Below are 13,181 nucleotides of genomic sequence, written 5' to 3' on the forward strand. Positions count from 1 at the left end.
GGGTAGTTACAGGGATATAAGTTAGGTTACTTATATTGTGTCTTCCAACGCCCCTGGGATTATGTACATTTGCTGAAGCATTATGACAACTCAGCAACATAATGATAGGAATTAACTGTGTTGGGCTTGGGTCATTGTCTCAACGCTGCCTTATAATGCTGTGAAAGTATCCAGGAACCCAAATGATTTGGGTGGATTCCATCATCCTTATAAAATGAGTTTTGTTTCCAGAAGGTATCAAAATTGTCAATAAATGTTACACCCACAGAGCCGCAATTGTCTAGTAGCCAGTGATGGAGGGCTAAAAGTTTGCTGAAATGTTCAATGCCACGATTTAGGGAGGGCAGAGGGACAGATATTATGGGGCGTTTCTTTTTGTCAAGCAGTGACCCAATCAGTTCTTTAAAATCCATCTTCAGCTGTTCTGAGCTGCCCTTCATAATGTAATTGAATCTCACATGAACTATCATATACTTATTTTCCTGATGCTGGTTTATAATGTTTGGGAGCAGCTTATTGATGTCCTGTACACATGCTCCTGGATAGCACAACGTGTTTGCTCCAGGGACTGAGGCATTTCTCACCATTGAACTGCCCAATACAACGGCTGGAGAAGGGAATGGAGAAATCCACCCATTCCTACCCCTCACACAATTCGTTGAACCTTTCACGGTTCAAAGATTTGACATGATTTGTTTGTATAGTATTTGTATGTCTTGTGTGAATGTTGCTGTTATATTGCGGTCATATTTTTAATTGACGTATCGCATCTAACGTACCACAACTATAGTTCCCTCTGGGAAGAATGCAGCTATTCTATCCTATTCTATTCTATTCATCCTGTTGCCTGCTTGTTTCAGGCCTTCGAGAGCACGCTGAAGTCGTGGGAAGACAAGCAGAGGTGCGAGTTCCCCCGGCCGCTGCCCCAGTATGCATTGCAGCCGGAGATCGTATCCGAGGAAGAAGCCTCCCAGATTAACCTGTTTGGACAGGCGGCCGGCGCCCTCATCCACAGGTAAGAGAACATTGATTCATTAATAATACCATTGGATTAAAGCAGGGTATGGTTGAATTCCATTTAGATTGAAAATTGTCCTAGACCATGATATACAATTCCCTCGTGGTTTACCTAACGGCCAAACTATACAGGTAGTATGCCAAAAACATCACTTACAGAACGCTTGTGATATGCTTGCAGTGTAGTTTCCCAGTAACATTAGATATTCGATGTTGTGACGAACTGTGTGTGTTCCCAGTATCCGAGAGATCGCTCAGTCCCACCACAGTATGGAGCAGGAGCTGGCCCATGCCGTCAACGCAAGCTCAAAGGCCATGGACGTGGTCTACGCCAATTCCAAGAGCACAGGGGTACGTGGAGTTCCTGTTCTACCTTTTATACCTGTCAACCAACTTCTAGTAATACAGGGGTGCCCAACATACATGTGCCAAATGCGGGAGATCTTTTTTGGCTCATACGGTGCCTTCAGAAAGTATTCATATTATGTTGTTTACAGCCTGAATTCATATTAGGTATTAAGTGAAAACATGTTTTTTGACATTTTTGCAAATGTATTGAAAGGGAAATACAGAAATATGACATTTACAAAAGTATTCACACTCCTGAGTGAATAGAATCACTTTTAGCAGCGATGACAGCTTTGAGGTATTCTGGGTAAGTCTTGAAGAGCTTTCCACACCTGGATTGTGCAACATTTGCCCATTATTCTTTAAAAAATTCTTCAAGCTCTGTCAAATTGGTTGTTGATCATTGCTAGACAACAATTTTCGGGTTATGCCATATATTTTAAAGTATATTTACAGTACTAGTCAAACATTTGGATACACCTATTCATTTAACCCTACTTAGGGTTTTTCTTTATTTGGACTATTTTATACGTCGTAGAATAATAGTGAAGATATCAAAACTACGAATGAACACATATGGAATCATATGGAATTTATATTAAAATCACCCAAGATAAATACATCTATCTGTGGCCTGGTCAAACCCAGTACATAAGTCATCCAAATATGACACCTTAGAGCTAGGAGGTCTATACACACGCCCTACCAATATATGGCTGCCTGGTGAGGCAGATGTACTTGAGCCCATAGTGCCTCTACTTGACATACATTAAGGTCATCCCTCCTCTTAAAAGGTATATGATTCTGAATGTACAGTGCTACACCCCCACCATTCCTATTCCTGTCCCTTCTCAGTAGACTATATCCATGAATGTTAATTTGCCCATCATTTACAGAAGAATCTAAATGCGTTTCGGTCAAAGCCAAAATGTAAATGTTATTTACGTTGACCAAGTTAAAAACCTCATGTATTTTGTTAGGAAGGCTAGATACATTAACCTGAGCTATATGCAACCCTTTCCTTGTCAAGTGAAGATCAATAGAGGATGTATTCACTATAGTTGTAGTTGTCATGATACACTACATTACAACACACAAACTCAAATTTGAACATTAAATTAAAATATCCAGGGAGTTACTCTAGACTCCTGATACAACTGCCCGTTGATATAAACTTTATCCATCACCATGGAGACTCGTTGATTCAGGCAACGCTTTTCCTTCATGATGGGATATAGTTTTTTTCTTCATTCATTGATCATTCATTCCAAAATCTGTGTTTCTGAGTTCTCTGCCCATGTTCTTCATCATTTCCTTTTGCTCAAAACATCAATAATAGCCCGTGGCCTATTTCCAGAGGCCTTACCTATTCTATGGACTCTGGAGAAAGTGACATTACGCACAACATCAGTGGGCAGTTTTAGTTGAGTTGACATAAAGTCTCGGACTGTGTCCTCACAGCCTCTGCTGTTGTCATTCTCCGGTATCCCTGAAAATATGAGATTGTCCCGCATTGATCGACACTGTACATCAAGCAAGGTTTCTTTAAGTTGTTTGTACTCCCTTTGCACTCCCTCCGCCTTGCTATGAACAGAGTCTACAGCACCTTTCAGTGCCGTGTTCTCTTTCCTTAGATCATCAATCTGACGTTGGCTGAATTCTAGACTAGCACATAATGCATTGATGTCCTCTCGTAATATATCCAAGATATCAAGTTTGGCAAGCCTTTCATTGATGGATTTTAACAAGTCAACATCCATATCAGTAAACCTTTCCCCACTCGCCACACGCGTCCTCTTACTAGGGGATGGTTTGGTTCCAACGTTGATACCTATTGGCCAACCTGGTTTTGGTTTGTTTTGTTGATTGGGTTGGTTGTCCTTAATAAATGGACATTTTGGATATATATGGACGGAATTAATCGTACAAAAGGACCAATTGTGATGTTTATGGGACATATTGGAGTGCCAACAAAAGAAGCTTGTCAAAGGTAATGGATATTTTATATTTTATTTCAGCGTTTTGTGTAGCGCCTGCGACGCTAGCTCTTTTGTTTACTACTGGTGCAGATGGGTGCATGCTATCAGATAATAGTTTCTTATGCTTTCGCTGAAAAGCATTTTTTAAATCTGACATGTTGGCTGGATTCACAATGAGTGTAGCTTTAATTGAGTATCTTATATGTGTGATTTAATGAAAGTTTGAATTTTATAGCATTTTATTTGAATCTGGCGCTCTGCATTTCCCCTGGCATTTGGCCAGTTGAGGTTATAAACCTCTTAAAGCCAGGGGGCAGAATTTTCACTTTTGGATAAATAGCATGCCCAATTTCAACTTCCTGCTACTCATGCCAAGAATATAAGATATGCATATTATTCATATAATATGCATTCATTATTCAAGCCCGCCTGTCCAACATCACTACTCTGGACGACTCTGACTTAGAATACGTGGACAACTACAAATACTTAGGTGTCTGGTTAGACTGTAAACTCTCCTTCCAGACCCATATCAAACATCTCCAATCCAAAGTTAAATCTAGAATTGGCTTCCTATTTCGCAACAAAGCATCCTTCACTCATGCTGCCAAACATACCCTTGTAAAACTGACCATCCTACCAATCCTCGACTTTGGCGATGTCATTTACAAAATAGCTTCCAATACCCTACTCAACAAATTGGATGCAGTCTATCACAGTGCAATCCGTTTTGTCACCAAAGCCCCATATACTACCCACCATTGCGACCTGTACGCTCTCGTTGGCTGGCCCTCGCTTCATACTCGTCGCCAAACCCACTGGCTCCATGTCATCTACAAGACCCTGCTAGGTAAAGTCCCCCTTATCTCAGCTCGCTGGTCACCATAGCATCTCCCACCTGTAGCACACGCTCCAGCAGGTATATCTCTCTAGTCACCCCCAAAACCAATTCTTTCTTTGGCCGCCTCTCCTTCCAGTTCTCTGCTGCCAATGACTGGAACGAACTACAAAAATCTCTGAGACTGGAAAAACTTATCTCCCACACTAGCTTTAAGCACCAACTGTCAGAGCAGCTCACAGATTACTGCACCTGTACATAGCCCCCCTATATTTTAGCCCAAACAACTACCTCTTTCCCTACTGTATTTAATTTATTTATTTTGCTCCTTTGCACCCCATTATTTTTATTTCTACTTTGCACATTCTTCCATTGCAAATCTACCATTCCAGTGTTTCACTTGCTATATTGTATTTACTTTGCCACCATGGCCTTTTTTTGCCTTTACCTCCCTTATCTCACCTCATTTGCTCACATCGTATATAGACTTGTTGATACTGTATTTTTGACTGTATGTTTGTTTTACCCCATGTGTAACTCTGTGTCGTTGTATGTGTCGAACTGCTTTGCTTTATCTTGGCCAGGTCGCAATTGTAAATGACAACTTGTTCTCAACTTGCCTACCTGGTTAAATAAAGGTGAAATAAATAAATAAATAAAAATAGATGTGGATAAAAAACCCTCTGAAGTTTCTAAAACTGTTTAAATCATGTCTGTGAGTATAACAGAACTTATGTAGCAGGCAAAACCCAGAGGACTAACTGTTCAGAATTTTTTTTCTCCCCATCTCTCTCCCCTATTTTGTCTTTTGCCATTGGATATTTAATATCAATCTATTTTCAGTTCCTACCGCTTCCACACGATGTCGCCAGTCTTTGAATATGGCTGAGATTATTCCTTTGTTTTATCAGGAAGTAGGCCAACTCGGAACTGGGGACACTTTTGTGAGTTGCACAAGATGTGAAGAGCAGAGCTTTTTTCTTTTCGTTCATGTATTGAATACAGATTGCCCCATCTACAATTTGATCGATTATTAACGTTTAAAAATACCTAACGTTGTATTACAAAAGTAGTTTGAAATATTTTGGCAAAGTTTATAGGCAACTTTTGAAATATTTTGTAGTGACGTTGCGTTTTTCTAAGCTGTTTTTTTATGGATCAAACGCGCTTAAGAGAATCTGTCCACACCTCCTGACCTCAACTCCTCCTTCGTCTAATCTACAAATGCCCATTTGTCTCCCCTGTTTCCCATGTTGCTCTCATCCCCCCAACACATTCAACTAACATTCCAAAGCCATCTGTCTTTCTTTAGAGAACCATTAACTTCTGACATAAAACCCATTCTCTTTCATTTCCTATCATTACTTTACTATCTCAATGATCAAAGTTTAGCCAATTCCATCAATACATTTTAGAATAAGGCTGTTACATAACAAAATGTTGGAAAAAGTGAAGGGGTCTGAATACTTTCTGAATGCACTGTACATCTTAAATTGTAAAATGTAATTATGTTTTGTGATTTGATGATTTGTGTCTAGGGATTAAGCCCGTATGGGCTGGCACTAAATGGTGTGCATGTATGACAATCAATCAGTCAAATATATACACAGTCACACACATTTAATGCACATTGTACCCCTGCTTCTGTGGTTTGTAATGTGTTTGTGTTCGTCTCTGTTCTACGCAGGGTCTGAACTGCAGTGTTGTGGTTCAGATGGTCAGTAACGTCAAGGCCCTTCACAGTGAGACAGAGCTGCTACTGGCAGGCAAGATGTGCCTGGTAAGTCTCAAAGCTGTTGTCTGCCTGTCTGTCGGTCTGTCTGTTTGTGTGTAGGTGCAGCTGCATGTGTCTGTGTGTGGGGGGGTTATTATGCTTTTGTAAATGGGTATGTCTTTTCAGCAGTTGGATCCTCCTCAGAAGGAGCAGTTAACTGGAGCCCTGGGAACTGTGGCCCAGCAGCTACGCAGACTCCCAGACATACCCTGGCTGTGTCAGCTCATCGAACCTGGGGATGATGAGGTAGATCTAGATGCGACCACAAACACACAATCACTCACACACACACTATACACACCAGCCGCTTACCTCAGTGCTTTTCTATCTTAGTCCCAGTCCAGTAATACCACACCTGATTTTACCCATTACACTTGTGGGAATTGGCCTATATGGATAGGGCTAAAATGAAATGTTTCTTAGAGAAGTGGAAATATGGAAAGCATCTATAACCATGGTAACAATTCAAAGGGAACCGTTTGAAGATTATGGGGAAATTATTAGACTAAAGAGGAGAACTCAACAGTTCACCTGACAAAAGACTGAATCCAAGCATTACGCTGTTGATTTTATGTGCATTTGTAGTTGTTTTCTTTGGAACATATCGCTGCATCACCGCCTACACAATTACTGTTGTTGTTTCCACAATCCACAAACGGTCCATTATAAATCGCAATCTGGTAAAGTGGGCATAATTTGAAAGCTTGTTCTATTGCCAACATGACTAGCTAAATTATAAAATACGATCTTACAGTGTTAGGCTTTCATTTGGAGGCTACTTCTTGTTGTGCACGGTGCTCAAGTTCAGAACGGCTGTCAGTCAAAACCAATACAGGTCTTTGAAGCAGAGACCCCGAGCTCTGACGTCATGTATAGCATGTTACTGTATAGCCACTGTGTTCCCATTTAGGCACTTATCAGTGTCCAAATCTACTATTTTCAACCCGTTTACAGGTACAAGTGTAAATGGGCTACTTAATCAAGATCTTGGTAATTGATTAATTGAATCAGGTCAGTGTGTTAGTGCTGGGCTAGAGGAAACTGTTCAACTCTGTGGGTCCATAGTACTGGACAGTCTGTATCACCCAATGTCTAATCTGTCTGGCTGTCTTTCTCTCTAACATACCTGTCTGTCTTTCTCTCTAACATACCTGTCTGTCTGGCTGGCTGGCTGGCTGGCTGTCTAACCTGGCTGTCTAACCTGGCTGTCTGTCTGTCTAACCTGGCTGTGTTTCTGCAGGGACACCTGACGGATTTCTCCAAGCGCAGCCGCAGTGCCAAGTTCCGTCTCGTCCCCAAGTTCAAGAAGGACAAAAACAACAAGAACAAGGAGGCCTGTGCCACTCTCACACTGCCAGGTACTATCTACCTCTCTTTTTCTCGCACTCTCTGTCTCTCACACAGGAATTACTCTGGAATACTGTATTAAATCATGTTTGGACAATGACGAATCATGGTCAACACTCTTTAAAAATCACATTCAATTCTTTCTGAGGTCGCCACAACATTCCACACACCATCATCACTGTAATGGTCAAAGTTAGGATTTAGGGTAGGTTCATCTTATCCTAGAGCTGCGGTTAAGGGCTGTGCAGGGTTGTGGCGTCTCTCTGTGGTGTCTTTCCTTGGTGTGGTTGGGGGTCTGAAGGGGGTCTTGCTTTCTGCAGTGCACCAGTGGGGCACAGAGGAGGTAGCCGCCTGGCTGGAGCTCATCTGTCTCACCGAGTACAAGGAGATCTTTATTGGGCACGACGTGCGCGGCGCCGAGCTGCTGCACCTGGAGAGGAGGGATCTCAAGGTACTACACACATACAGGCTGTCCCAAATATCTATCCTTCTTCCCAAAGTGTGCACTTGTTTACTTCCCTTCACTGATTTGTAAGGAAATTAGTGCCATAAGAAACTCCCACTAGCCCATGCCTCCACCAATCCAATGCTTTTAGGTTTGTGTAGTGAAAGTAGTGAAAGAGCAGTGATGGGAAGTAGAGAACTACATGTAGTTTAACTAGTCATTGAATTACATTTTGCTGTAGCTTGGTGGTAGTTTAACTAAATTCAAATATTTGTAGTGTTTTCAGTAGTTAGTTATTTTTTTGCTGAGTAGCTAAATACTGGAACTACACACTTCCTTTTTTGCAAAAAGAACAGAAAATACGGGTAAAGTAGGCAAAATTTCAAATCTTTTTCGGCATCAGACCTGCCTAATTTTCACTTGAAACATAGTTTTTGTGTTTAAAAGGCAAAATTACACATTATGTTAACATCTGACTCCAGAGTGTACTTTGTAATTTATGACATTTCAGATTTAGATATGGTCATTTTTCATAAAGCATACTGAACAAAAATAAAAATGCAACATGTAAAGTGTCAGTCCCATGTTTCTTGAGTTAAAATAAAAGATCTCAGGAATGTTCCTTACGCACAAAATGTTATTTCTCTCAAATTCTGTGCACAAATTTGTTTATATACCTGTTTAGGGAGCATTTTTCTTTTGCCAGGATAATCCATCCACTTGACAGGTGTGGCATTTCAAGAAGCTGATTAAACAGCATGCTCATTACACAGGTGTACCTTGTGCTTGGGACAATAAAAGGCCACTCTAAAATGTGCCGTTTTGCAACAGATGTCTCAAGTTTTGAGGGAGCGTGCAATTGGCATGCTGACTGCAGGAATGTCCGCCAGAGCTGTTGCCAGATAATTGAGTGATAATTTCACTACCATAAAGCAGCCTTCAGTGTACGTTCAACCAGCCTCACAACCGCAGACCATGTGTATGGCGTCCTGTGGGCGAACTGTTTGCTGATGTCAACGTTGGGAACAGAGTGACCCATGTTGGGGTTATGGTTGGGCAGGCATCAGCTACGGACAACGAACACAATTGCATTTTATTAATGGAAATTTCAATGCACAGAGATACCGTGATGAGCTCCTGAGGCCCATTGTCATACCATTCATCCGCCGCCATCACCTCATGTTTCAGCATGTTAATGCATGTTGAAAAGGTATCTACACAATTCCTGGAAGCTGAAAATGTTCCAGTTCTTCCATGGCCTGCATACTCACCAGACATGTCACCCATTGAGCATGTTTGGGATGCTCTGGATTGACGTGTACAACAGCATGTTTAAGTTACTGCCAATATCCAGAAACTTCGCACAGCCATTGAAGAGGAGTGATACAACATTCCACAGGCTACAATCAACAACCTGATCAACTCTATGCGAAGTGGATGTGTCACGCTGCATGAAGCAAATGGTGGTCACACCAGACAGTGACTGGTTTTCTGATCCACGGCCCTACTTTTATTACATTTTTATACCCCCTTTTCTCCCCAATTTCTATCTTGTCTCATTGCTGCAACTCCCCAACCAGCTCGGGAGGCAAAGGTCTTGTCTTGCGTCCCCCGAAACATGACCCGCCAAACCGTGCTTCTTAACATCCGCCCGCTTAACTTGGAGGTCGGCTGTGTCGGAGGAAACACTGTTCACCTGACGACCGAGGTTAATCTGCCCGCCACAAGGACACTGCCCAAGATCGACCCTGGGTCTGAAGTGAAGCCTATAGCACTGTGATGCAGTGCCTTAGACCGCTGCGCCACTCGAGATCCCCCTAGTTTTTTATTTTTTAAAGGTATCTGTGACCAATAGATGCAGAACTGTATTCCCAGTTATGTGAAATCCATAGATTATGGTTTAATGAATTTATTTCAATTGATTGATTTCCTCTTTTGAACTGTAACTCAGTAAAATCTTTGAAATTGTTGCATCTTGCGTTTACATTTTTTTTTCAGTATAGTTTGGATGTAGTGAACTACTTGTTGAAAATTACTTTAGTTAAGTAAACTGTTTCTTAAGGGTAGCTTTATTGTAGCTTAACTTATTCCAGTGTGAAGTAATTGGTAGCTTGGTAAACTATATTTTCAGAGTAGCTTCCCCAACATTGTGAACGAGTGCACACGTCTTGTGAAAGGATATTTTAGTGGGACGCAACCATTCTTTCAGGTGCCAGGTAGAGCTTTCTTATGTTTCACTACTATGGGGCTTTACCACGGGTGTTTAATTTAACTCCCTGTTCATTGATTTAAGTTATTTGTAGTCTATAAAGAGCTTGGTTGTCCCTGCCAGGTGACATCTGGAAAAAGTTCTGACCCTACATGGTACATGGGTCCACTTGTGTGTCCTGGTGTTTGATCTAATTTGTGTGTGTGTGTGTCCATCCATTGCAGGACTTGGGGGTGACGAAGGTTGGCCACATGAAGCGTATTCTCCAGGGTATCAGAGAGTTGAGTCGCAGCAGCACTGCCAGCGAAGCCTAGGCTCTCTCCTGTACAACTGTGTGTGCTGCACCAGACCCTCTACCTAAACTGACTGTACCCAGCCATGCTGTACCCACACATACCGAGCCTTGAACAGCTTGAACCCAACGGGACCTCTATACACTCAAATATGGATATGAGTTTAGTCAACCAATAAAATTTACCACAGTGCCTTTCTTCACACCCCATCTCTGCAGCGTCCATGTCTGGGATCAACCAACTGAACTGCAAACGGAGGAGGCCAAACCACTATCGCCACTGGGGAGGGGTGTTCAATGATGTCAGTTAAGAGTGGAAGGTCAGGAGAGATTGCAGAGAATCCAATCGGGCTGACTACCAGGAACAAAGTCTGCTGACAGAAAAACTCAACTACCCAGAATGCCTTATCAACAAACCAGCGCCAGACTCCACCAATTAACGTTTGACCAATTGACCTTTTTAAACAGTTGATACATTTCAGAAGCTTGTTTGCCAAGTCAAGGAAGATTCAGAAACTAGCAAGGCTGCATCTCAAATGACCCTATTCCTCATATAGGACATTATTTTTGACCAGACCTTCATAGGTCAAGAGGTAATGCACTGCATGATACTCGGAGGTGTCTGTTGAACATATAGAGTGGGCACCATAGGTTATATTTCCATAGTTTCCACTGACTGGATCATGGAAAAGACTTATGGAAGAGGCTGAGTTTTTGTATTGAAATATGCATCTATTTATTTCTTATGCGTTGTACTGGATATGTTGAGTTTGAATGTGTTTGAACCAGGATGTTTCTGAAAATGACATGGGATGCCAGGTAATATGTTCCCAAAAGAAAAACAGATAGACTGGAAGAGGTCTGAACTACAAGGATAAGCAGCGACAATCAACCAATCACTCCAACAACCTTCAGCCTTTTCCCAGGTGCATGTGTAATTTCTCTTTCTCCTCCATCTCTCATCGTCCCTGTCCTTTTTATATGAATAACAATTACAATTCTAACTACCAAGGTTGAATGCGGGGCTGGTAAATTAGACGAAAGCGACGACATTGCTTTGTCACCAAATGTCATTTTAGAGCTTAATGGGCCCCCGATGTTCGTGTTTTTTATTGCACATCAGAGATTCAGGTAGTCTCCCCATTTCAAAAGGTTTCCCTCCTACTGAACACAACACTTATGTATTGTAGGGAAAAGCCAAACTTGACCATGCCTTAAATAATCTACAAACGGTCACATATCAGGCAGATCTCTTGGTGTGTGGAGCATGTTAATAAGATAATTTTTCGAACACTGCCTTAAGATTATTCACCTCGGTTAAAGTAGTTTCCCGGACCCAGGTTAAGCCTATTTCTGGATTAAACAGGCACACTCAATGGAGAATCTACCTCGAAAGTGCTTTTTAGTCCAAGAGTGGGCTCAATCTGGGTCCAAGAAACTGTCCGGTAATGTTTAAGGCCTCTGGTTTTTCCTGACCACGTTATATCCTGAAACTCAAATCAACCACTAGTCCCTACCCCTGTGGGCATTTGTGTAGATATGACAGGATTGGATCGGTCAATAAGCAATATGGTGGCAGCTCAGTTTTGACCCCCGACAGGCCAGGTGGAATTGTCGCCAATTGCTTATACCTATCCTCTTAGGTCTGCACAAACGAATAGGAGGTAGGGATTAAGGGTTTATTTGGAATTCGGTAATATCTAGGGTATAATAAGTATGGCCCAGTGTTCTTCCTGGTTAAGTCCCTGGGTCAGGAGACACTCTTTGGCCTAGTCATGTTCTCTCCCACTCAGTCCCATGTGGATGTCCAGGTTCTGTTTTATGTCTGGCTGTGCAGTGATGCAATTGTTTTCATTATGGTCTGTATGGTCATATAATTTCCCTCCTCGCAACCTTTGGGGTTGTCCCTTTCTTCTTTGCTTGTCGAGAACCCCTGGGAAGCGGTCTCTTCCGTTCCAGTATTTATTGATAATTTATACATTAGAAATAATACTGTATGCTATACCTCTTTTTTCCATGTACATAAGCCCGACCCACTTGGTTGTAAATATGTCTGTCTTGTATATTGAAATACCGCCATCCTGTAATAAAAATGGTATATGTGTGAGTTGGGTCTTTGGATGTGTTTATTTAGTCAATACCATCATGTGGATTACGTTCAAGATTTCAATGTTTAGCCATGTTTAAAAATGTTTAGTTCATAAATTGAAGGTCCAACATTGTTTTTAACATGTATACGGCTTCCCTGACCAGAACTATGGCAGAACATTTTTTTTTTCATAAAGACATTCAGTCTCATGTTACTTTAGAAGCAGACATGACAAATTAATAGTATGATGAATAGCGCAAAACTGTTGAGTGCCTTGAACGCTGCCCTGGCCAGTGCCAATGATTCACTATGTCAACATTTAGGAATCAAGTTAAAGATCAATATCTGAGCTTGTGGGGAAAAGCCACCATTTTAGCAGACACCCACAGAAAACGGTAGGTTATTTCTCATAACTACATCTTGATTAGTAATCTGAAGGGGTAATGTGTGCTCCAGGCACAGAGTAGATATCTCAAAGTATGTACTACATGGACACTGATTAAATAAAGACAACAATAGGATTCTCAGAAATTCAGACCACAACTGCTAAAGGATTAGCACTGTCAATTTGGTTGTTTTACCAAGGAAATTCTATGTGGTAATATGGATAAAGCAGTCCTGGATTACTATTCCAGTTCCTGCCTTTCTTACCATTTTGTATACTTGTGTCCACACAGAAAAGTCTAGCTGATCCCAGTTCACCCCTTCAACTTCTACCTGGAGCGGAGGAATGTCACAGTCTGACGGTTGGCTCCTTACAGTACTTCTGGTTTCTGTCTGTTCCCTGTTTGAATCAAAAGGTAACACCTCACCTTGTAGTCAGAGTGGAACGTGCCCATTTAT

At 41.6% G+C, this 13,181-nt stretch overlaps 2 protein-coding genes across 5 annotated transcripts in view; both read left to right on the forward strand.

The window, feature by feature from the left end:
* Positions 1-12,356, forward strand: part of LOC135514645 (diacylglycerol kinase delta-like) — a 125,179-nt gene extending 112,823 nt beyond the window's left edge. For all 4 annotated transcript variants that reach the window (XM_064938108.1, XM_064938109.1, XM_064938110.1 and 1 more), the window contains 7 exons: positions 861-1,015; positions 1,257-1,368; positions 5,870-5,962; positions 6,083-6,202; positions 7,197-7,314; positions 7,624-7,754; positions 10,182-12,356. In XM_064938108.1, the coding sequence (XP_064794180.1) occupies positions 861-1,015; positions 1,257-1,368; positions 5,870-5,962; positions 6,083-6,202; positions 7,197-7,314; positions 7,624-7,754; positions 10,182-10,271 (819 nt within the window). In that variant the 3' untranslated portion in view covers positions 10,272-12,356. The remainder of the gene's footprint in view (positions 1-860; positions 1,016-1,256; positions 1,369-5,869; positions 5,963-6,082; positions 6,203-7,196; positions 7,315-7,623; positions 7,755-10,181) is intronic.
* A 298-nt stretch (positions 12,357-12,654) lies between these two features.
* LOC135514650 (coagulation factor IX-like) overlaps positions 12,655-13,181 on the forward strand; it is a 31,391-nt gene continuing 30,864 nt past the window's right edge. The window contains exons 1-2 of the mRNA XM_064938121.1: positions 12,655-12,733; positions 13,016-13,138. Of these exons, the coding sequence (XP_064794193.1) occupies positions 13,069-13,138 (70 nt within the window). The 5' untranslated portion in view covers positions 12,655-12,733; positions 13,016-13,068. The remainder of the gene's footprint in view (positions 12,734-13,015; positions 13,139-13,181) is intronic.

The sequence above is a fragment of the Oncorhynchus masou genome, chromosome 26, assembly GCF_036934945.1.
Source record: "Oncorhynchus masou masou isolate Uvic2021 chromosome 26, UVic_Omas_1.1, whole genome shotgun sequence".
NCBI classification, from domain to species: domain Eukaryota; kingdom Metazoa; phylum Chordata; class Actinopteri; order Salmoniformes; family Salmonidae; genus Oncorhynchus; species Oncorhynchus masou.